The sequence below is a fragment of the Silurus aristotelis genome (genome assembly GCF_946808225.1).
Source record: "Silurus aristotelis genome assembly, chromosome: 3".
Lineage (NCBI taxonomy): Eukaryota > Metazoa > Chordata > Actinopteri > Siluriformes > Siluridae > Silurus > Silurus aristotelis.
Window position 1 is genome coordinate 34,059,271 of NC_139576.1, and position 23,098 is coordinate 34,082,368.

The window sequence follows — 23,098 nt, forward strand, 5'->3', positions numbered from 1 at the left end:
GGCAAGGAAAAACTACCTCTGATAGAAGAAACTTTGAGAGGAACCAGACTGAAAAAAACGAATCCATCCTCATTGGAGTAACACCAAAAGTCTGACTATAAAACATTAAAACGTAAAAAAAAAAAAAAAAAAAAACTTAATGAGTGATTATGAGTAATGTCCTTTCTACAGTCATGTACAAGTTTTGGAACCAGGATCTCCTGAGCAACTCATTAATTAACATCTGAGATCATTAAAGATTCAACACCAACTCCTCCATGCCAGATCCTTTAAACGTATAAAGACGGACAAGCAGCGTATGTAGAATTTTTTTTTTTTTAGCCCTAGGGGTTCCGTGGCGGTACTGCAGGGGGTCCGCTAATTAATGTTAAATCACAGATAATCTGTTGTTAAAAAAAATAAATAAAAAAAATAAACAAACAAGGGTAAAAACATCAAAGATAAAATATATTTCATAAAAAAAAAGATAGCTATTACATTGACAGCTTCAATAAAACCCTTGCGTCCATGTGCAGTCATGTGGATGCGCGGTATGTCGTCGTATACGTTTGCGCTACGTGAATTAAATGTTCCCCACTGGTGCTGTTACGGAGGATGAATGCAGATGGCGCGAAAGCATTCTTAAGAGTAATGCAGTACTGCGCCTTTGAGTTCAAGGTACTCACGAAACCTTTAACGGAATCTATTCTCCAATTGCCTGCAATGTGACGGCAAACATTTACACCCGAAAAAACCCGTCCTAAGATCAGACTATGAGTGGCCTCCGTGTCCCTCTTTAGCAGCAGCCTTGTAACACCGTCGGCTCGGTCCTTCCTTTAGAGCACGGACTTTGCTCTAAACCTATTACACGTGAAGCTCTGGTCTTTGAGGCTCCATTGGGCACTGGGGATTAACGTAGGGCTGAAAAATACATCGGTTCGAGGAGTATGTAAATCGTAGCGCTGTGACCCGTGTACAAACGCAAACTCCGTCGGGAAGGTGAAAAATAAAACAACCAAGCCATCTGGCGATGAATTATGGATCATGACACTATTGAGTCTCGCTTTATTATTCACACCGCCTGGGTGCTTCCTCGGTTCTGGAGGTGTGCCGTTTTGAGGGTTGAGAGTGTGCCGGGCCCGTGGGGGCCTCCGGCAAAGTGCACATATAAAGTGCATTATATAGCCTTCATAATTAAAAGGCTATAAACAACCCCTGAAGCTTACGTTTTGCACGTGAGCGGAACTCGCCGAGGGCCGTGGGGTCAATACGTTGTTTGATGCGACTCGGAAGGTCCAACAAAGCGCTTCATTAACGATGATTACTGCCGGTGAGTGCGAGTGCTGGGCTGTTAAGTAGCGGTGGGATCCTGGGGGGTTGGGGGTGGTGGTTGGCGGTGGGGTTTCATGAGCAATGTGAGTGCTGTCTGTATCGTAAGTGAGACTTACCGCTTCCTTTCGCAGCTGGATGAAAAACTGTTTGCATTTAAATGAGATTTTCACGATTTTCAGCCTGGAACAAACGAAAACACAGAAACGGTCACAAATGCCAAAAAAAAAAAAAAAAAAAAAAAGCAACAGCGGCCAATCACATGATCAAAGTTGCTCAAATTTTCCTGATGCCTCCTGACCCATTTTAACTCCCACACCACCCACCCTCCCTTTCTGAAAGCACTCCTATTAAAGCCTGACTCATAGCGGGGCTAAATATACGCCGTGTTATGAGGACATACTGAAACGAAGAGACGCCCACACGTGCTTTCGCAAACTGTCATTCACACGTGCACGTGTGCATTAACTCGGGTCAAGTTCCTGCCCTGGTGCAATAAAGATGCACAAGATCTTGTCGTCTGACCACAAAAAATAATAATATGATGTTGCATTTAGACGCAATAGACGCAAGTTTGTATGCCTTTGTGATGACTGGATTTTTTTATATTTATTAAACGTGTGTCTATTTCCGAAAAAGAACGCAAAAGAAGCCCCTCCCTTATGCCGGACGGCGAGTCGTAAAAGATGAATCGCTTATTTTGCGTCCGACGAGGTCATGAGGAATCGTCTGGCGAGGATTCGAGCGTCGCTCTTCGAACTTTGGCGATTCTGACCGAGCTCGACGCAGGCAGCAGGATTACGCGGGCGCCGCGGGTTTTTGCGAAATCGACACAAACATACGAACGTGGTGGGCGTCGGACGGTGACGTGCTCGCTAACAGAGAGGTTTATAATCTCCGGACGGCTGTTTGCGCTTCTGCGTTTTGAATGGTAAATATTGAAACAGGAGCGCCTGGAGGCCGACAGCCTCGGTTTGCTGGTGCTGTGCGGATCGACAAACAGGCTGAGAAACATTTACTAACACGCAGATACCAAAAGAAAAAAAAAAAGTCTCGAAAAGGAGAGGAAGCACTTACCATGGAAAGTAGTTGATTCGTACCCTGTTCTTGTAAATGCCTATTCCAGACGACATGACCCCGATAAAAATGTCCGTGTTGCTTTGATCCTGTAACAGACAGACACAGATGATCCCTAATGGCCGAGCGTTCAAACATCATGCAGGTCCTTATATCACTTGCAATAGTGCATCAATAATGCGGATTATATATGCGGAATAACTGCGTTCAGGCTTAGGAAAGTTTCCACCGTTGTGTCGTGATGAACTTTGAACGCATCCTGTTTACGTGCCCTTTTCGCCCGCGTCCTCACCACGACCCGCAAACCTGAACTGGCTGTGACATATAATAAACCGCGCAAACATCTGTAAATAGCTCCAGACCGAAGAACGTCACGTGGGTAACGCCAGCGAGTTTCTTCAGCTCTCTTCCCCTGGAGCTCGCTCGCACCTCGGTTATTTCTGCACCACCGTAAAATGTCTGAGTCAGAACCCAACATCCTGGCTATCGTATGATCGGATGATAAGACGTCTCTGACGCAAAGAGAGACGAAAAAATTTATGCTGTCCTGGGCGCACGTCCGGTTCAAGTTGATGGAAACCTTCATTCTATCGCATCCGAAAAGTCGGGCGTCTCGATACTTTTATTGTTTTTGTGTGATTCTATGAGCGTTTAGGATCCTCTTACCCTTGCATAGTGCTGCTCCACTCCGTAGAGCTCCAGCGCGCGAGCCGTGTTTAGGTAATTCAACTCGGACTCGGCCGGGTTTGCTCCGCTGCAGAGAAGAGGAGAAGAAAAAACACACCGGGTTAAAAAACAAAACAAAACAAAACAACAAAAACATAACAGGCTCACTGTCCAGACCCGTGGCAGCGGAGAGAAGAACCGGTGTTTTTTTTTAAATCAACATAGACTCTTGGCTAACCTGTGTTGCTGGTGATGCTTGGCCACTTCTTTCTCGAAGCCCTGCGGCTGGTTGGGGATAAAGCGGAACTCTGACAGGTAGCTGGGTGGGTTCTCCGCCTCCCTGTAGTCCCCAAGCTCAGCTGAAGCACAACACAGCACATGACATCCATCAAGTTGCTTTCAGGACAAAGACAAGCTCCATTGAATCATGAGTAATCGCGGGATTTAATACAGACACGTTTACTACAAAACATACCCAAATGATTGAGATCAGACAAGTGCTCACACCCTGAGATTCAATTCAAGTTAACTTAAAACAAGGAGTTCTTGCTATGACCTGCATATCACCTTGACCGCACGTTCACGGGTCCTAACCGTGTGTCTGAGTCATGACTTTGAGTTCACGAGGGGGCCTCACAATCACACACAAAGCCGTACAGGCCCGGTTCGCTTAACGCGGCGTTCCGGGAGCTGCACTGTGAGCGTATGTTTCTCGAGGTTTTACAAGCTTCAGCTTGTTAGGCGTCGAGGCTTTGCACTTCTGGAATGTGCTGCGCTGGCTGCGATCCGCTGCGCTTTTCACGAGGGGAACGTAAAAACTTTGCGAGGCATGGACTTTTTCCGATCGCGCGTCCTCGGCGAATCGTGTCATGATGCCGTATTCCGCTTGGCATCTTGATCTTCAACAACCGACTGTTCGAGTAAAAAAGATTTTAAGCTAGTACACACGTCATTAATCCACTTAACTCCATTAGAGAGCAGCGGGGTTTCAATCTCCAGTCCGATTGGTCAGAAGACAAATGTATTAGGACGCCGGGCTTTTCCACAATTGTCTTTGGAGCGTCGGATTTTCCCTTCACTTGACCTTAAAAGACCCAAACCTGCCCCATGCCAGTTCCATGAAGATTAGGTTTACATAGGACGGAGTAAAAGATCTAGAACTTGATCCCTTGAACATTAAACTGGAACGCAACCCAGGCCTCCTCACCCTGCATCACCACCTGACTTTACAAATGGCTGAATGAATCTCCACAAATCTCCCAGATCCTCCCAGATGATTGTAACAGCCGGTGGAGACTAAATGTGGAATGGGTGTCAGGTGTCCACAAACTTTTGTTAATACTGAATATGTATGCGAAATTCCAAAGCGATATTTTTCAGTAGATCCATAATTCGTTTTCAAACTCCTGCCATATACACAGTGTTAGCGTACGCAGTGACACCACAAAGAAATGGTCAGTCAGGTGTGTGTGTGTGTGTGTGTGTACTCACACTGAACGGCGTAAGAGGCTAGTAGTGCGGCAGTGTTGTGTGGACAGGGCAGTCTGAAAGCACACAACACACACACTTATTACCTGACGACTTTCGGTTCAAATTTTTTAATTGATGGTTCGTGTACTTGGAAGCGGTAAAAGGCTGCTCACCTCCCGCTAAGTATGTCCTGCTTGATCTGCAAAAAATACTGGTACCTTCGGGGGTTGAAAAGCAAGAGATCGTGTTTATGAGTCAGGAAATCAAAAAAAGTCTTTCGTGATCACGTTTTCAAGCGATTGCATGATCGTAAGCAAACGTGAGAGTCCAGTCACGAAACACGAGAAGCAATAAGGTTGGATATTCAAACGCAGTCCGTGTTACGGCTATTTCAAAAAGAGGGGAGGGGCCTAATTTGCATATAAATACATTCGGGATCGTGTGCTGCGAAACGGCTAAATCGTGCGAAGTGTTATCTACCTGCTGCAGCGAGAGTGCTTTAAAATAAAAAATAATAATAATAATAATAATAATAATAAAAAAGAAAACAAAGTTCATGCTACACCTGTTTTAGCACATTTGCACTGGTTAAGTGGGTTTATTCTTAGCGCTAATATGCTAAATTTCTTCCAAATCATTTAGTAAAGCGGATATTTTATATTTAAATGATATTTAAGCGGGTTTATTTATTTGATACGCCACAAACCAGGGATTTGAAAGCTCTCACTTGTAGACATAACTTTTTATGACAACTTTAGATAAATATATATGCATCGTTTTAATCCCCCGTGTGGAAATGCTCCTACTTTCACAATTGAACTGTTGTTTTTGATTTTTTATTATTATTATTAATTATATTTGCTCTCAAATCAACAACTTTCCTTCGTTTTTTTTCTTTCGCTTTTTTAAATCTTTTGACCCTTTTGAAACAGAGCACATTGGTCCCCAGGAACTGGGCTTCAGAAAATCCGAGATTTTTGGACGTACCCCTGAAGCCCCTATACACCACGTTTCACTAGACCAATGGATTTACTAGAACACGAGAGAGAGAGAGAGAGAGAGAGAAATAGCGTGCTTTGTATTGAGAAACAAAGATGCTGCGCTCCTATTGGCTGAGTCAACAGTCTTTCTTGCTTTCTGATTGGTCGGAGAACTCTGCCATTAAGTCGGTTCCGTTTTTTGATGCGTACTCAAATGCTTGATTTATCGCTTAAATTAATGATACAATAATGTGTTTTTTTTAAATGTTAAGATCTTTTTTTAAGAATTTTAAGATTGTCCGCGACTTGCTGTTAGTCAGGTTCCGATTGAGAACCCGAGAATTTTTCTCGAAACCCGCGCATTATCGGGGGTCGACTGTATATAGGTTTTATACAGTATATAAAATACGTTGCAGATGAAACATATAAATCATTGCAGTGATTAGTCAATGGAGCTCTTACCTATAATTGCTTAGTTAAAGACAGGTATTGCGTTATTATTATTATTATTATTACTGATATGATTAGAATTATTATTACTAGTAGTAGTGTTGGTATTATCATTGTAATTGATTTTGACGGCGTTTTAACAATAGACGTTGTCTCGAAGCAGCTTTACGGAGATAGAGGTTATAACGGTGTACAAAACAATGGAGACGTTTCCTGAATAAAAACCCCAAGACGGCGAGAAGAACCCTTGAGGGGGAACCCGATTTAAAAGGTAATCTGGGTGGCACCGGATGTCCGTTCGTTTATATGATGATGATGATGATGATTAATCTTGTGAATAATGTGCTGTGGAAGTGGAACCCAATATACCGTGTGTACTCTTCCTGAAGTTTGCTGGGGTCACTCACGAAGAACTTCACCCGGAAGTTCAGATGATGAGGGGATCCCCCTGGTCGGAGAGAACAGCGGTTTAAACGGTTGAACTTTTAGCGCCTAGAAACCGCATGCTCGAGTGCCATATTTCAATATACTCACTTTTTAATTGCTTCCTGATGGGTTTGTTTGGATCGAGCCACCTCTGTACGAGTGAGAGAGAGAGAGAGAGAGAGAGAGAGAGAGAGAGAGAGAGACTCAAAAAAAATTCAATACAACGCCTCTGAATGATCCATCACACCGGAGGAGTCAGAGGTCCGGCACTATTTCTTAACAAGACGTCTCTTTCACGTGGAATCGGTCAGCCTTCATACTAGTGCTTCTTCTAGTGCTACTGTGTGCCACATCAAATCACAGCTTGTGTTTATTAGGTAGAAACCTGCTTGTTCACTGAGGCAATTTTCCTGTGTGTGTGTGGGGGGGGGGGGGTCGGAGCCTGACCTCTGAACTCACCGGACTGTCGGAGGACTCGTCGGCCAGGTGCAGCCCGAAATAGTCTCTTTCGGTCAGCTGCAGGTGCTTAAAAACTACGTCCAGCAGGACCTGTCCTTGATCGTGCTTCTGCAGAACACACACACACACACACACACACACACACACACACACACACACACACACACACACACACACACACAGAATAAAACAGATGTCATGATCTGAAGCCTAAAAACGAACAAGTAAAGGAAGGTGATCTATTGCCTAATATAAAAAAAATAATAATTACGAAAGACGATTTCCAGATTTAAAGTTCCAGAAGATAGTTCCTCTTCTGACTGACATTTGAATATTATGGCATTATATTCTTCACCAGAGTCCCTCTCTCTCTCTCTCTCTCTTGAAAAAAAAGAAAAAGCTAATCATTCACATTCCATTGCTAATCGATTCCCCATTTGCAGTAAAGTCAGGTACTGATGTAGGGTGCGGAAGCCTGGAGTGCATAGTGGTGTTCATTGAGGTTGAGTTCAGCGCTCTAGAGCAGGAGATCTTCCACTCCAAACCATATCTTCATGTGCATAGGGGCATTGCCATGCTGGAACAGGTTTGGGTCTCTGAGTATGAGAGGAGGAACATGTAATGCAAACGCATCTTGGGATACGACTGGAAGGATCGGGTGTCCCAATACTTTTGTCGATACAGTGCCAAAACACCTCACGCCGTCTGATCAGGAATATTAATGCTGCACCGATGTACTATTGCGTAATCCAACTTGAAGCACGCTGAGGTTTTTTTTTTTTTGATTTCTTCTCGGCTAATCCGCACAATCGCTGAGGACTCTCCTTTATCCTATGCTACATCCAGGAAGTCGTGTGCTTGCTCAAAGATCTGGCTCTGTGATTGACAGGGGAGTGGGCGTATACCATGTCCCAGTCATAGCTGGCTGCAGAAAATAGTACCGTATCGCACATTACTGAAGCAGAACTGATCAGCGTGTACAGAAGGAAACTCGCAGGGTGTGTACGGGAATCGTGGGTCTGATGCAGTCAGTGTTCAGGGATTTGGTTCTACGAGATGATTCTCATGAGATGACTGTTAGAAAGCACCTGGTCTGCTTGGTGGTTAGTTATGTGGTATAATGTCATGTGAACTACAGGCAGAGTGCGAAACCAAAAGAACTAAAAAAAAGAGCTCAAGAAAGAAAAAGAGAGTGAAAGAAAGAGCAATGAGTGGGAAACATAAAAAATAAAAAATAAAACAAGAAGGAATAAACAAAAGAAAGAGTGGGAGTGAGAGCAAAACAAAAAAGATCGAAACATCAAGAGAAAGACTGAAAGCAAAAAAAAAAGAAAAAGAGCGAAAACAAAAAAGAAAGATAAAAAGAAAGAAACGTGCAAAAGGAGAAAAGACAGCAAAGGTGAAAAAAAAGACAAGGAAAGAAAGTCAGAGTGAGCATGAAACAAAAAGATCAAAAGAAAGAAAAAGCAAAAAAAAAGAGCTAAAGAAAGATCAAAAGAAAGAGAAATTGAGGAAGGAGGAACGACAGCAAGAGCGAAAGAGAAAAAAGAAATTGAGTGAGAGCGAAACAAAAAGATTGAAAGATCAAAAGAAAAATTAAGAGAAAGACAAAGCAAAAAGAAAAGCGAAAAAAAGAAAAGAACGTGCAAAAGAAGGAAAGACCGCAAGAGAAAGAAAGAGAAAAAAAGAAAGTCAGAGTGAGCGCGAAACAAAAAGATTGAAAAGATCAAAAGAAAAATCAAGAGAAAGACTGACAGCAAAAAAAAGAGCAAAATAGAAGAGAAAGAGAAAAAGAAAAAGCAAAAGGAGGAAAGATAAAGTGAAAGAGTGAAAGAGAAAAAAGAAAGACTGAGTGAGAGCAAAACAAAAAGATCGAAAGATAAAAAGAAAGACAAAGCAAAAAAAAGAGCAAAAGAGCGAAAAAAAAGAGCAAAAGGAAGAAAAGACTGAAAGCAAAAAAAAAAAAGAAATAGAAAAAGAGCGAAAACAAAATATCAAAAGAAAGACAGGAGGAAAGACAGCACGGGTGAAAGAAAGAGAAAAAGAAAGAAAGTCAGTGGAGTGAGCGCGAAACGAAAAAAGATTGGAAGATCAAAAGAAAGATCAAAAGAAAGACCGGAAGCAAACGAGAGCAAGAGAAAGAGCGAAAGAAAGAGATGTCGGAAAGAAAGAACGAGCGAAAAAGAGTGAAAGAATGAAAGTATATCAGAGCTAGTAGTTCGATGAGTCTAGTTGTAAACGCTGTGTGAGGCGGATTTGTGTATCAGCTGTCGGATGTGTTACGCTGCTCACGTCTTGTGTACAGCACCTCGGTCCCATGAGAAACACACAGACACTCGACAGATGGAATTGCGACATGATGTGAATGACAGACGCGTCTCGAGGGATCTCGCGCGCCGCTAAACGCCCACAGAGCTGTAACCCGCGTGGGACCGCCTGCGTCTCTGCACAAACAATATGACGTCAACAACAGGATGTCGCGTTTGTATGCAACTTTAACACCTGCATATTAGGGCTGCATGACTTGGGAAAAACTTACTATACAATTACTATCAATTATTAAACTATAAATAATTATTTACTAAATGAAATAACATAAAAAAAAAGCTGAATTAAGTACAACAATAAATAAAAACATTTGAGAAGTTTAAGATACAGAACATGTTTCACTACTATAATTTGGCTAAAGAACGCTGATGATTTGTATGGCGTGGAATTGGAGCATTGAGGGCAGATCTAACGGCATGTGTTTGAAAGTGGAGGTTGCCAGGTGTAGGCGCGCCAATCCGCGACCGTGCACGGGCTACGCGTTGACGTAGAGGAAAGTGAGATTTGTTATGGATGTCACGTGATGTACACGGCTTGGCTGCTCATTCATAAAAGGCAACAACCCCCCCAAACAAACAAACAAAAAATTAATATATATACTATATTGCCAAAAGTATTGGGTCACCTGCCCTTTCCTGCTATATGTGGTTCTTCTTCACACTGTTACCACAAAACTGGAGGAACACAATTGTACAGAACGTCTTTAGATGGCGCTATAATAAAATGTTGTTCTCACTTGGAAACCAGAACCTGTTCCAGCATTGCGATGCCCCTGTGCACAAAGTGAGCTCCTTGAAGATCTGGTTTACACGCTTTGGAGAGAAAGATCTTGCTGCTATAGAGCTCTGACCTCATCACTACTGGACACCTTTGAGATGAATTGGAACGCTGACCGCACCCCCACCCCAGGTCTCCTCACGTACATCAGTACCTGCCTAAAATATAGTGGAACATCTTCCCAGAGGATTGGAGAGAATTCTAAGAGCAAACTGGGACTAAATGTGGGACCCAACGCTCAAAAATCACATACCGTACTTATGACCAGGTGACCCAATACTTTTGGAAATATAGTGTACATAGATTGAGACAGACAAGACGGTATAGTGTTTATTTTTTTGGTTTTACACTATACAAATAAAAGTATTGGGACGCCTGACTTTTCCAGCCATATGTGGTTCGTCTCCAGGTATCTTCAGATGCAGTACCGTGACATTTTCCTCATTTCATGGGTTGGAGTGGAAGAACTTGAGCGTAAACGAAGAACTTTGTCCAGTGTCCAAGAGACTGAACACTGAATACAACAGAGATCATCATCAAGGTCTTTCTTCTATCCATCATTAACATTTACACCACCAGCTAAGCATTAAGGCAACAGTTCCTTTCCTCAAGCCACTCAACTTAACATTTTTATGCAGGACCTCGTTTCTGGAAGAAGGTTGTTTTATTTCGGTCCTGTACTGTTCTATGGGTGACACTTGACATGGAGAGACGGGTTCTCGCTCACACTCCAGCAGTGTTTTATTTATTTATTTATCTATTTATTTGTTTATGTTTAATTCATCGTAGATTACTGCACGAGTCCCTGTAAATGAGCTGTTGCTATAGAAACGATGGCGTATCAGGACGAGCGCTTCGCTATTAAACCCATCGCTCACGTAACCGTCAGAGCCGCTGTCCGGTGGTGCTGAAATGAACGCTCACCTCTGGCTCAACCTGAACGCGAGAAATCGGCCACGAGTTGGCGAAGGAACACGTGAACGCCCGTAAACACGTCTTTTTAGAAAGGGCACGAGCAAAAAAAAAAAAAAAAGAAAAAGACTTGCTCACTGAGATTATAACAAGCCAGAGGCGATTGAAGCGAATGGCAGGAAAGAGAAAGGTTAATCGAGGTGAACTTTAACGAGATGTATAAAAGCGTGACCACAGAAAAACAAAAGTTTAAGCGCCGCTCGCTTCCTTCGGGGAAAAAAAAAAAAAAAGGAAAGAAGGCTATTATTAAATAGTGGTCGCATCAGCGCTGCTCTTTTCCTCTGCTTCGTGAGCTTCAATTACAACACGACTGCCTTGTTCACAGGGCGTGAAGAAAATATACACACTCCTCCGTACACAACGCTTATTTTTTTAATAAAACGGCAAGGATGGTGATTTATGATATATTAATTATATTAATATGCCAATATATTAACATTAACTCTGCTCTCAAAAGTATTGGGACACCTGACTCTTTCAGCCATCTGAGGTTCTTCTCCAAATGCTTACCACGAAAGTGGAGGCACACAAGATGCTAGCGTTGGATTCTCCCTTCGTTTGAACTAGGAGACCCAAACCTGTTCCAGCTCCACGAACGTACAATTTTACATGGGTTAGAGTGGAAGATCTCGATTGGTCAACCTTGGACTGGGAAGTAATTTGAATTGAATTGAATTGAATATAGTGTGAACACAAACGACAAGACTTTTCACAGCATGTGAAAACGGAAAGAGGGCATTTATCAGGCATTAGCCTCTGCTTTATCTTAGTTTTATCGGGTGAGTGACGGAAATTTGAGCATGCTTAACACCAGCGTTTCCTTCCTCGGCCACAGATGTGCTGAACTGGAAGTTTACTGCAGAATTGTGTGCGCAAGCAAACTGCGCTCGAAGTGGCAGGAATGCGCTGTGGCGCTCCGAAAGAATGTGACGGCTCTCTGAAAGCAGGTTACTGCGGTGCTGTTTTTCTGGCACGCTAACAAGCGTTCGACAATGGCGCGCTCCTCAGGCATGACTTAAATCGTGTTTTATTTACAGGAGTTGTGAAGAAGAGGAAAAAAAAAAAAACAGGGCACAGAAATAAGTCAAACGCACACAGGAAAATGTTCTTCTACAGTGTCCCCATTAATTTTGCTCTTTTCACAGCAAAGAAGGCCATTTAGTGAAGCTCAAAAACCCTTTTGTCCCACATCACAGCCATATTCCATGGTTTTACCCATTGTGATGAATGACTAAGGGAATTTGAATTGTGTGCAACTTGAATTGTGTTGAGTTGACACTACAGTACATGTACAATTCCCCTTGAAAAAGGAACCCTCAAGTCAAGTTGAAACCTCGCCATTTTTGTTTCTTGCGAGGGGTCAAAGAACGTAACCCCCCCGCGAGTATCGAGGTTGCACTTTATTAAACAGGGTTGATAAACACTTTCCCGGTTTCCTTCGAGTGAGTCACAGCTAAAGTGTGAAGAATGGAAGAAGGTATTAGAGTTCACTCCCTGGTTGGTTAAGAGAGCTGACTGGTTGGCGGAGAATGTGAGCGTATGACTGCATCAGATGAGATAGTTCCTAGTTATCGCAATCGTTATAACAGATTAAAAAAAAAAAAAGGTCTAAGAGGCTCTTTTTTTTCTGTCTTGGGGTTGATACGTTTTTTAGTTATTTTTTTTTCTCAATATTGCGATTTCAACATCTGACCAAAGACAAAACAAATTAAATACATAATACATTTCTGTGTGAAAAAGAAACACAAACAGCACCAATTCCCTGTCGGTCCGAGAAGAAAATCCGAGACTGACGCGAATTGAGCAGCTGCAGGTCTGTGACGGTGTCGGGCGTCCTGCGTGCAGAGCGAATGCGAAAAGATAGATGGGTGTCGTGTGCTGTGAGGAAACAGGAGTGCGGGCCTGCACGCCGGAATGACAGAAATGTGTGGGGACAGGAAGCAGCTTGTCCAGAAAACATCTCAAAGCCTTTGGGAGGAGCCGAGTGGTTTAGCAGGAAATCACACCGGAGAAGACTTAAACCAGAACTATTCATCTTTAACAGCAGATTATACCACATTTATGTAATACGGTATGTGTATTGTGTATACATGTGTATAAATATGTGTGCTCATTTAGACACAAAAGCAAAGTCAGGTAATGATGTAAGGTGAGAAAGCCTGGGGTTCAGTCAACCGTCCAATTCATCCCAAAGTTGTTCTAAAGATACTATAGTTGGAAAAGCTGCCGGATTGACTCTTGTTTAGCTGCTCCGACTGTTTATTCCGTTACTGTTTTACGCCAACCGTACAAATCCATTCTTTTAATCCGATTCGGAAGTGGTTATCAAATTGGTGCTATAATTCATTGCAGAGGACGTGACCTTTAAATGAACTAGGACAGAAAAATTACCCTGTGGGACAACTGCAAAAATCTGTGCTACTTACAATAAAAAAAAAGTCACCTATTCCTCGTGTTTATAGTTATTGCTTAGATTTGCTGGCTCCTTTCAGCATTCCAGTCATAACACACACCGCTACAGACAAACAGATGGGAAATATTTACAGCAACAACTCCGGTAGCGTCAACAACGTCTTGAACTTCTCCAATGGCAGTAACCGACTTCGTGTTCGACTTCAACAAGAATCCGTTACCATTAAACGCTCGCTGCCTTCCTAACTATTAGTGCTTCTGTGGTATTTTTTCCCTCCACTTGTCCAGGACCTGATGTTGGGATGCCTATAACCTGGAGAGGTTTGGCAACAAGATGAGAACAAATCTAATCCCCCAAATGTGATGCACATTGGAAACACATTAAAGACTAACTGTGGCATTTATATTTTATATAGTAAGTGCGATTTTTTTCAAGAAATGTTATGGCATTTTATAGCCACCTGAAACAATTTTCCAACAATCTTGAGAAGTTCCTGGAGATACTGAATGCTCTGTTTAAACTCATCGCAAACCATCTCATCTGGATCTCGATTGGGTGATTGTGGAGACTAGTTCTCTCTCTATTACTCTATAACTCTCCTTGGCATGTTGCTGCAAAATGCTGTGGTAACAAAGATGGTTAGATGTGCCCTCAGTATTGACTAAACCAACAATCATTAGCAAAGCACCTCCACACAATTACACCTCCTTCTACTTCTTCACAGTGGAGACCACACATTCAGGAACTGTCCGTTCACATCTAGCCACAACCATTTAAAAAAAAAAATCTCAAAATCATCAGACCAAAGGATAGTTTTCACTAATCTAATGTCTATGCCTTGTGTTTCTTGGCTCAAGCGAGCATCTTCTACTTGTTGTTCTTCTGAAGCAATGGTTTCTTTGCCGCAATTCGACCATGACGGCCTGACTCGCGCAGTCTACTCTAAACAGTAGACATTGAAATATTTCTGCCACTTGAACGCAGAGAAGCATTTATATAACTTGGCGGATTCTGAGGCTGGTAATTCGAATAAACTTATCCTCTGCAGCAGAGGCAGCTCTTGATCTTTCTTTACTGGAATGTTTCCCATGAAAGCCTGTCTCATTATTGCATTTGATGGTTTTGGAGACTGTACATGGAGAATAAATATTAATTTCGTTAGGATTTTCAGACCGCATGACCTTAATTTCTTAAAAGTAATGATAGACCATCTTTTCTCTTTACTGAGTGTTTTTACAATATGGATTTGTACAGTAATTGTAGTAGCATTAAACAGGCTATTGGCTCTGTACTTACACTTCCTCTGCACAAGACAACTGCTGGTCTAAAGCGCATTAAGAAGGCAAGAAATGTCACACATTTACTCCCAAACGGTATACCAGTGAATTTAAAACCATTCCAGATGACTACCTTGTGATTCCGATGATAATGCCAGGTGTTTGCCAAGCCGTCATCAAAGCTAAATTTGGCTACTTCAGACGATCTAAAATATAAACAAATTCTAGGTTGTTTAACACTTTTGTTTAAAACTACTTCTTTCGGCTGCTTCTGTTAGGGGTCTTCACATGGGATCATTCGTCTCCATATCACTCCTCTACATCTGCCTCTTTCGAACCAAACACCTGCATGTCTTCCCTCGCCACCTCCATAAACCTCCTCCTTTGCCGCTCTCTTTTCCTGGTGGCTCCATCCTCAGGATTCTTCTACTGATTTATGCCAAGTCCATCCTCTGCAAATGACCAAACAATCGCAATCACGCCTCTCTGGGGAGGCCTGGGGGTGCAATCAGCATTTCAATTCATTCCAAAAGTGTTCAATAAGTGTTGAGGTCAGAGCTCAATTGCATTATATGGACTTTTGTGGACGGCAAAAATCGCAAATGTAAGTTTCAGCTTAAAAAAAAAAAAACGAAACAAAACAGCAGTATCTCAGCAACTCGTGCATTTGCCTTCAAAAGTTCCAGTCAAAGCAAACACAAGCATTGCTCAGTATTCCCTCCTGTCTGAATCGTACAGTGGAAACAAATGTGGAAATTGTTTCAATACCTTAAAATGTTTTTCATAAACCCTTAGATTACCTCTTAAACGAATAAAAAAACAGGCTTACATTTGGCCAAACGCTCGCTGCTCTGCTCCTGCTCGGTCATGAGAGTAAACAGAGTGATGTTGCAATCGGCGTGTCCTGTGACAGCACTGTGATTTAGTGTTTCTAGATCAGAGACCACTGCTGCGCTGCAAGTACGTACTCGATTCAGGCACCCCCAAGGGAAACTTCTCATTCAGCAGGAATGTTAGGAACAAAACACGACTCTGAGCACAACTTGGCCACGACTGTCCTCCAGTCAAAAAGCACAAGGGCTTGTAAGGGTTGTCTTGGTAACCGGAAAAGTTCGGCTATTCAAAAGAGAAGGCTACAAGAGGGCAACAGGATTTCTTTGTGTGTCCGTGCAACATTTCCAAGGAAGAAAAAAAGAAAAAAGAAGTACTTACGTTGACCTTAAAAGGCTGCACAGTGTTGTCCAACAAAATGATGTTGCAGAGCACTTCAATGTGCTGCCTGTCACGTGCCAGCTCCGACGCCCGGACATTGTAGGATCTGCCAGCGGGCAACCGGAAACGTGAGCTCATTACGCTCCAGCCAGAGTCTGCAACACAAGCGCACACAGATCAGAATATGTGAAGCGAGTCAATTTCATATTCTCCAGGATAAGGTTCAGCGCTATATGGATGGATGGGTAGATAGTTACACTCGCACACACTTATTCAGCAGCCGCGTCAAACTGTAGACTCAACACGACCAAGCGGTAAAACAATACACAGCGATAAGAGATAAAGGTTTTTCCTTTCCACAGCCATGCCCACACACCGGGCACAAAAGCCCTAGAGTCTCCAGTGTAAACAAGTTCACAAGGTAACACTTGTGTCTTCACTTAAAACGCAACAGAAACAAAATTGCAACGTGAAAGAAATCAAAAATAACTCCTCACACGTTCAGTCTTGCCGGAATAACCTCGTAAGTCACGATGTACCGTGTCTAAAGAAATACTCCAAATTTATCCAGAGCGATCAGTCAATCACGGCTTACTAGAAGCTTTTCACTTACAAGGAAGACTTTCCACAAGCAGGCGATCCGACCGATCATTTTCCATATCCTGAAGATAAACATGCGGGACATCCTAATTAAAATCACACCACTGTTTTACACTAAATTCTTTTGTAATCCCGTGAACCTTGTTCAACTTGTTTCATTCATCCGGAACAAATCCCGGGAACGCTTGGCGTGATTCGGGAATTCACCCTGGATATGACATCAGTCCAGCGTGGTTGCACCATGCACACGCACAGAACAGCAATTTTTTTGGCATGTTTTCTAAAAAGGTAGGAGGAACCATGATAGAAGCCCAAACACACCCTGAGCTCAGGATTGAACCCTGGGGCTGTAAAGTGCTGCCTAATCTGCTTTTTTTTGTGACTGTACCTTACTGAATATTGTTGGATTTTCTTTTACCAATCAGAAAGCAGCAGTAGTGAATGAACTGCCTCGTTTCTGTACTCGAGAGGTAGCAGAGCTCTGCTAAAAATCTCCTCCTTCCATATTTCTGCTTGAGCGGAAATACAAAGGCTCTAAAGACTTATTAAACCGCAAAAATTAATTACACCTTGACTGCTTCCGCTGGATTTAAGAGACTTTTTCGGACAGCTGACTCCACCCCCATGTATACGTGGTTCCTCCCCAAAACGTTACCGCAAGGTTGGAGACACAAAAGGATTCAAATCCTTCAATTGAAACAATCAAATTTCTCCTTCGCTTGAGCGAAAGGAGGAGACAGAAAACCTGTTCCAGCATGACAATACCCCTTGTGCACAAGGTGGATGATCTTATGTGGCCTGCAATGACGTTGACTCTACCGAACACCTTTGGGATGAATTGGAAGGCTGACCGCACCCCCAGGCCTCCTCACCTCACCTCACCTCACCTACATCAGTGCCTGCCTTTGATTTACTACTGCCGTTGCCGCTGCTAGAAATACAGAAAGGCTTCTTCGAGCAAAAAAAACCCCAAAAGTGTACATAGACTGACTCGGAGCTGAGACGATATTCCCAGCTTTCAAATGAGGATGAAACTCTTCCCAGGAAAAAAAATCCCAAAAACGAGTTTCATGCTAAATTTGATTTAGGACTTGCCGATTCTATTACACTGATGCGTTCCCGGGTGCACGATGACATTTACAGATTTGACGACGGCGCAGAACAATACCGGTAGCCGTATTTATCTTGCATTGACCTCCTGTGCCGCTATCTGTCCGTGTCCAAATCTCTCGCAACTCCGACTCCCTGTTCCCGTCTAGTCTCGCTTCTAGTCTCGCTTCTAATCCGCCGCGAGGTGGGACACAATTAACGATGGCAGTCTGTGGGATCAGAATGAGGCCCATGCTCCCCTGACCTACTTACAGCTCCACACTGAACTCAATCCCAATACTGTTATTCTGTGTATGAAGGGATGCATGTAGTCATAAAGAGAGGAAAAAGTAAATACACCCTCCACAAACCTATAAATCTCAGATGCCCACAAAATGATACAGATTTTAGATGTCATTTATTAATTTTTTTGGAGGGGGGGTGATTTCACATTCTGATCTAAAATCAAGTTTGGCAAACCGGTGCTGAACATTGAATCTGCTTCCAGAGGTCGTTAGGTCGCATGTTGTAGCTCTTGGTTTTGTTATGGCGACCATGAGCATTAAATGATCAAATGTTTGAACTAAACGTTTCTAGGGTTTCTACTGCTGAGAAAACTGTATAACTTTCTTGAATGCTTTTAATTTATAAACAATCCTTGGAACCATTGGAAATGTCAAAATGTTTGCAAATTGATGAGTAGCAACAATCGTTTCTCTGCGATTGTCTTTTAGTGTTGGTTGGATGTAGACATGCAGTGCTCCAGGACACCGAACTGCCAAAATGTAAGTACAAGTAGCGCATGATAATTACCCTACATTCATAATCATTCTGCAGGTATGAAGGCTATACAGTGGTCCCCCGGAATCTCACGGGAGTTTTGCTGTCGCAGTTTACATTTTGTTAATTACAAGGTACACTCCTGTACTATTTTGTGCTTTGTCCTAATTTCGCTGTGTACTGCGTCATATATATATGGTTAAAATGACAATAAAAGCTTCTTGACTGGACTTGAATACCCCCACCCGCGGACGAACCCCCCCGCAACCACAATGGTACCTCCTTGAATTCATCTAGACATTGTCCCTTTATTACTACATTAAATTTACGAAACTTTTTAGTAAAAACGTAGCTTAAAATGTTATTCCTTAAGTTCCTGAATATTCGGTGCCGCTGCGGATTCCCAGGATCTTTAACATAATCCGCAAATTGCTTTTTGGTTCCTGTGAATTTTTGAGGGTTGACTGAGGTGTTGCTCACACCCGAGGTTCTCGGTTTATAGAAGATAGCAAGAACCCCTAACTTTGGTTATTTAGGTCTAAAAAACTTTTAATTAACCGAGGTTAGGGAAAGTTTGTTAGATATTTAATTTCTCAGATATGGCCAGAATTTTCATGCATGTGGCCGTGGCAATGGAGAAGATCAGACACACGGTACACAAAAGCACAGTGAATACAGACCCTGCTGCCATTCACCAAGTACATTCACAAACTAGGGGCACCTGCAGGCAAGTCAGTCATTGGTCCACCTATTATGTGTTTTGAGAAGATGGGAGGAAACCGAAGAACATGAAGGAAACCCAGAGAGAATATGCAAAAACGCCACACAGGAAGTAACATGAGCTCAGGATTGACCTGAAGCTTTGAGGCAGCAACATCAAGACGCAGGGCCACGTTTAGCAAACACGAGCTAGTAATATATTCTCAGCTAAGCAGTTCAGGGGCAGGAATAAACACTAATTTTACACTGCGGGAACATCACTAACCATAACCGAGCTTTGCATATTATATTGTAGCTGCCTTTAGTAAATGGCAGCACTTCAGCTGGGTTTGTGATTCAATATTGAGTTCTGCCGAAGGACTACTTCCGCTTTTCTCGCATTTCCCCAGAACTAAAAAGCTGCTTGATTGCTGTGCAATTTATATCGCTCGTACCTATACCCTTTGGGATATAGGCATTGAAACCAGACATGCAAATAATACATAATATCTTCTTGGGAAACACGTTGTGATACTTTATATTGCACGTTGCCAGCACAAGCGCTGACACGGAAAACGTGCTTTAACCCATGACCTAGAAACTGCTCTCAGAAATACAGTAAGACACAGTTGTCACATTGCCCTTTATTAATATTGGCACCCTTGTTAAATACAAAGGAGGTTTTATTTGTTATAAGCTTCTTTTTCTTTGTTTAAAAATGAAAAAAAAAAAGTAAAAATACAAATTAGATAGATAGATAAAACACCACTTTTATATATATAAATAATATATAAATAAATGACACCACTGTCAAAACGTTTGGAAGCACTTGTTCTTTTGTCAGTTTGTCAGAGACGTTCGCATATACCATTTGTTTATATGCAATTAAATAAATATGGGGTGTCCGATCTTTTTCACGAAGGGCCAGAGTGGGTGCAGGTTTTTATTCCAACCGATTCCGGGCCACACCTGATCTGTCATGAGATTTAAACAGGTGGAATTTGGCACAATGTACAAAAGTTTTACAGTGACTGAGTGGAAGAAATGTGGCGTTTTTGTCTCTAACAGTATAACATATTTAAAACAATAGAGAGAACAAAAAAGATGATTGTTAGCAGACTGCCTCAAACATGGAGGTGGAAACTTAATGGTTTGGGTTTGTTCTGGAGCAAGGAAGGTTGGAGACTTCTTAAAAGGAATGCTGAACCAACATGACTACTATTCCATACTTCAACACCGTGCAATTCCACCTGAACTGCAGCTAAAGATAACCAACGACAAGACAATTTTGGAAAACAAACAGTCGGCTATAGTGTTATCATTGAATGACCTGCTCAAATTCTACTGAACTGCTCTGGAATGATCTGGATCACAAGATCGGAATGAAATAACCAACTAGTCGGAAATTTAACAAGATCCATGGCAAAGAATTTCGGCTGCATGTTTAGAGACACGAACTGCCTGAATACTGCCTGAAGTGTGTAAAGCTATTCTTTATGCTAAGGGAGGATTTTTGTTGTTGTTGTTGTACGTTTACATATTTGTTGGGTCAAAGTAAATCTTCATAGCATCATATTACCTAGGTCATTGCATAAAAACAAAAATAAAACTATTTACAGGCGCTGTACATTCCCATTGATATATGATGCAATACAGAATTACAGTAATCCACCGCTTTACCGCGCTTCAAATCTAGCACCACCTCTGGTTTATCGTGGAATTGCATTTGCCACGTAGCGAATTTGTTTAGCAGATTTCCCTGGTCTCTTGCGGATAGCATGATAGACCAAAAAAAAAAAAAAAACCTTATAGCGAATTGTTTTTATGGAGTTTTATGTTGAAATGTATTAATAAGAAAATAAACATTGTAAAATGCAGTTAATACAGTACAGTACTGTATACATAAAATAGCATTTTGGGGTGGCGTCCGTTTATCGCGGGTGGTTTTGGAGCGTAACCGTCGCAATAAACGGGGGATTACTGTAGTTTATTTAGATAGTGGGAAAATTTGGAAAAAAAAATTTCCAACAGGGAACTAAAGCCTAGTAAAAAATACATTATAAATAAAATTAAAATACAATTTGAAATGTGTAGTTTAATGTGTAAGATGATGCCATGACCCTGAGCAGTACAGTAATTAAATTTTCCATATGCTATAACTCTTACAAGTGTTGGATCAGCTCACCACACACACACTATAGATGAACAAGAACCCAACAAGGCGATCGATAGCCTGTAAACTCGTCCCATGCTTTTCATTAGCCAGATGAGGAGTCCTCGGAGAAACGAGGCCATAAAAAAAAGGCTTAAGCACAGCAGCACGTAACAGGAGCTGCAACCTGGGAGTACTAACCGGAGCTCTTTGTGATTTAACCTCAGCCCGCTGGATCGATAGGAACCGCGAATAAGATGTGAAGCTGAGCCTCGAGCTTGCACGTGGGCCTGAGGAAGATCGCTGACGTTCTTGCGGTCAATCTTCTCACCATTAATGTAGAGGGGAGCAGGACTACCCCTCTACCGATGGAATAGTCCGGCTGACTAGCTTTCTTGTGGTCTTTGAGCAAAAGTGTAGCAGCTTAGAACGGGATTTACATCAACAATTAGCTGTGGGGTCGCATGACATCACTATACCACTCGGCCATGCTAAACAAAAAAATCACTGAACGAGCTGGAATGCTGAAAATCCGCTTCGGAATCAAAGTGGGAAGTGTTGTATCGCCATTTTCCTAAAACGGAATTCCCAAAATACCCACATTATGGTACCACGATAGACGGTTTTATATGGACGAGGTGGTATCGAAACATTTCGAGTCTAGTCTTGTGACGAGCCAAATGATAATGGCGCAAAGGCTGCACCCACAGTCGCAGGGAGCACCGATCTTCATAAGTCATTGGGCCAAAAGACTTGTTAGTAACTTTCTAGTAAAAACAGCTCGTCTCGAAACTTTCTGATCCCAGAAATATAAAAAAAACTAAACAAACCTAAATGTAACCAAAATGTTGACCCCTAGTATGAAAAAGATGAATAATTCTGAATAATAATGAATAAACGTTAAGGCTTTAAAGGCTTACTGGGTTGGCCAGGTGCATCATGGGAAGCCTGGAATGGGACTATGGTCGTTATTTGTTTTGAGGGAAAATTTTATTTCGGGAGGATAGACGGAGACTTTTCTCTCTCCGTAAACAGCACGAGTGCGGCGAATATAAACAGTGTGTGTTTTCAGGCGGCTTGGGTGTTTTCTTCGTCTCAGGTGAGTGGGGACACGGATACACATGCATGTGTGTTCCACGTCCGCACAAACAACTCCGACTCGCTGACGTTTTTATAGCCTCTGGCTGCATTTGGTGCAGAATCTACTGAAGAAAGTCGCTTCAGATACAAATTAAACAGGAAGAAAATCGTTAGTCGCAGCGAGCACTTTCAAGACCATGATTTATTTCCAGAACACACGTTCTGTCCAGAGCTGACCATTGACAATACAGACAAAAGTATTGGGACACTGGATACCACAAAGTTGGAGGCACATATTTGTATAGGATGTGGTGTGATAGGAAAGGGTCCTATTATGTCTCTGGATTAAGCATGAACTTTTCCCATTTACTTGATAATGTGCACAAAGCCAGATCTATAAAGATACACTATATTTCCAAAAGTTTTGGGTCATAGATACGGTATGTGATCTTTGAGCATTGCATTCCACATTTATTCCAGATTTGCTCTTATAATTCTCTCCACTCTTCTAGGAAGACGTTCCACTAGATTTTTGAGTATATTTATGGATATTTGTGTTCATCAGCCACAAGGGTGTTACAAAAGGCAGGTACTGATGTAGGTGAGGAGACCTGGGGTGCAGTCAGCGTTCACATTCATCCCAAAGGTGTTCAGTAGGGATAAGATCAGAGCTCTATAGCAGAAAGATCTTCCTCTCCAAAGCAACCAGATCTTCAAGGAGCTCACTTTGTGCACAGGGGAATCACCGTGCTGGAACAGGTTCGGGTTTCCAAGTTCAAGTACATGCAAAATTTTATTATAGCGCCATCTAAAGACAATTGAGTGCCTCCAGATTTGTGGTAACAGTTTATATAGCAGGAAAGGGCAGGTGACCCAATACTTT

The 23,098-nt window shown here is 42.2% G+C and overlaps 1 protein-coding gene and 1 long non-coding RNA gene across 5 annotated transcripts in view; one reads left to right on the forward strand and one right to left on the reverse strand.

Moving 5' to 3' along the window:
• The window catches only part of ptpn4a (protein tyrosine phosphatase non-receptor type 4a), a 49,416-nt gene that overhangs the window by 11,124 nt on the left and 15,194 nt on the right, over positions 1-23,098 (reverse strand). For all 4 annotated transcript variants that reach the window (XM_083537718.1, XM_083537717.1, XM_083537716.1 and 1 more), the window contains exons 2-11: positions 15,816-15,970; positions 6,837-6,944; positions 6,486-6,528; positions 6,321-6,399; positions 4,695-4,739; positions 4,543-4,595; positions 3,290-3,410; positions 3,052-3,139; positions 2,386-2,474; positions 1,428-1,491 (exon numbers count right to left, since the gene is read on the reverse strand). In XM_083537718.1, coding sequence (XP_083393844.1) covers positions 1,428-1,491; positions 2,386-2,474; positions 3,052-3,139; positions 3,290-3,410; positions 4,543-4,595; positions 4,695-4,739; positions 6,321-6,399; positions 6,486-6,528; positions 6,837-6,944; positions 15,816-15,953 — 828 coding nt within the window. In that variant the 5' untranslated portion in view covers positions 15,954-15,970. The remainder of the gene's footprint in view (positions 1-1,427; positions 1,492-2,385; positions 2,475-3,051; positions 3,140-3,289; positions 3,411-4,542; positions 4,596-4,694; positions 4,740-6,320; positions 6,400-6,485; positions 6,529-6,836; positions 6,945-15,815; positions 15,971-23,098) is intronic.
• On the forward strand, positions 12,560-16,511 carry LOC310724125. Its single transcript, XR_014532962.1, has 2 exons — positions 12,560-13,082; positions 13,233-16,511. It is a non-coding gene; the product is annotated as an uncharacterized lncRNA (long non-coding RNA).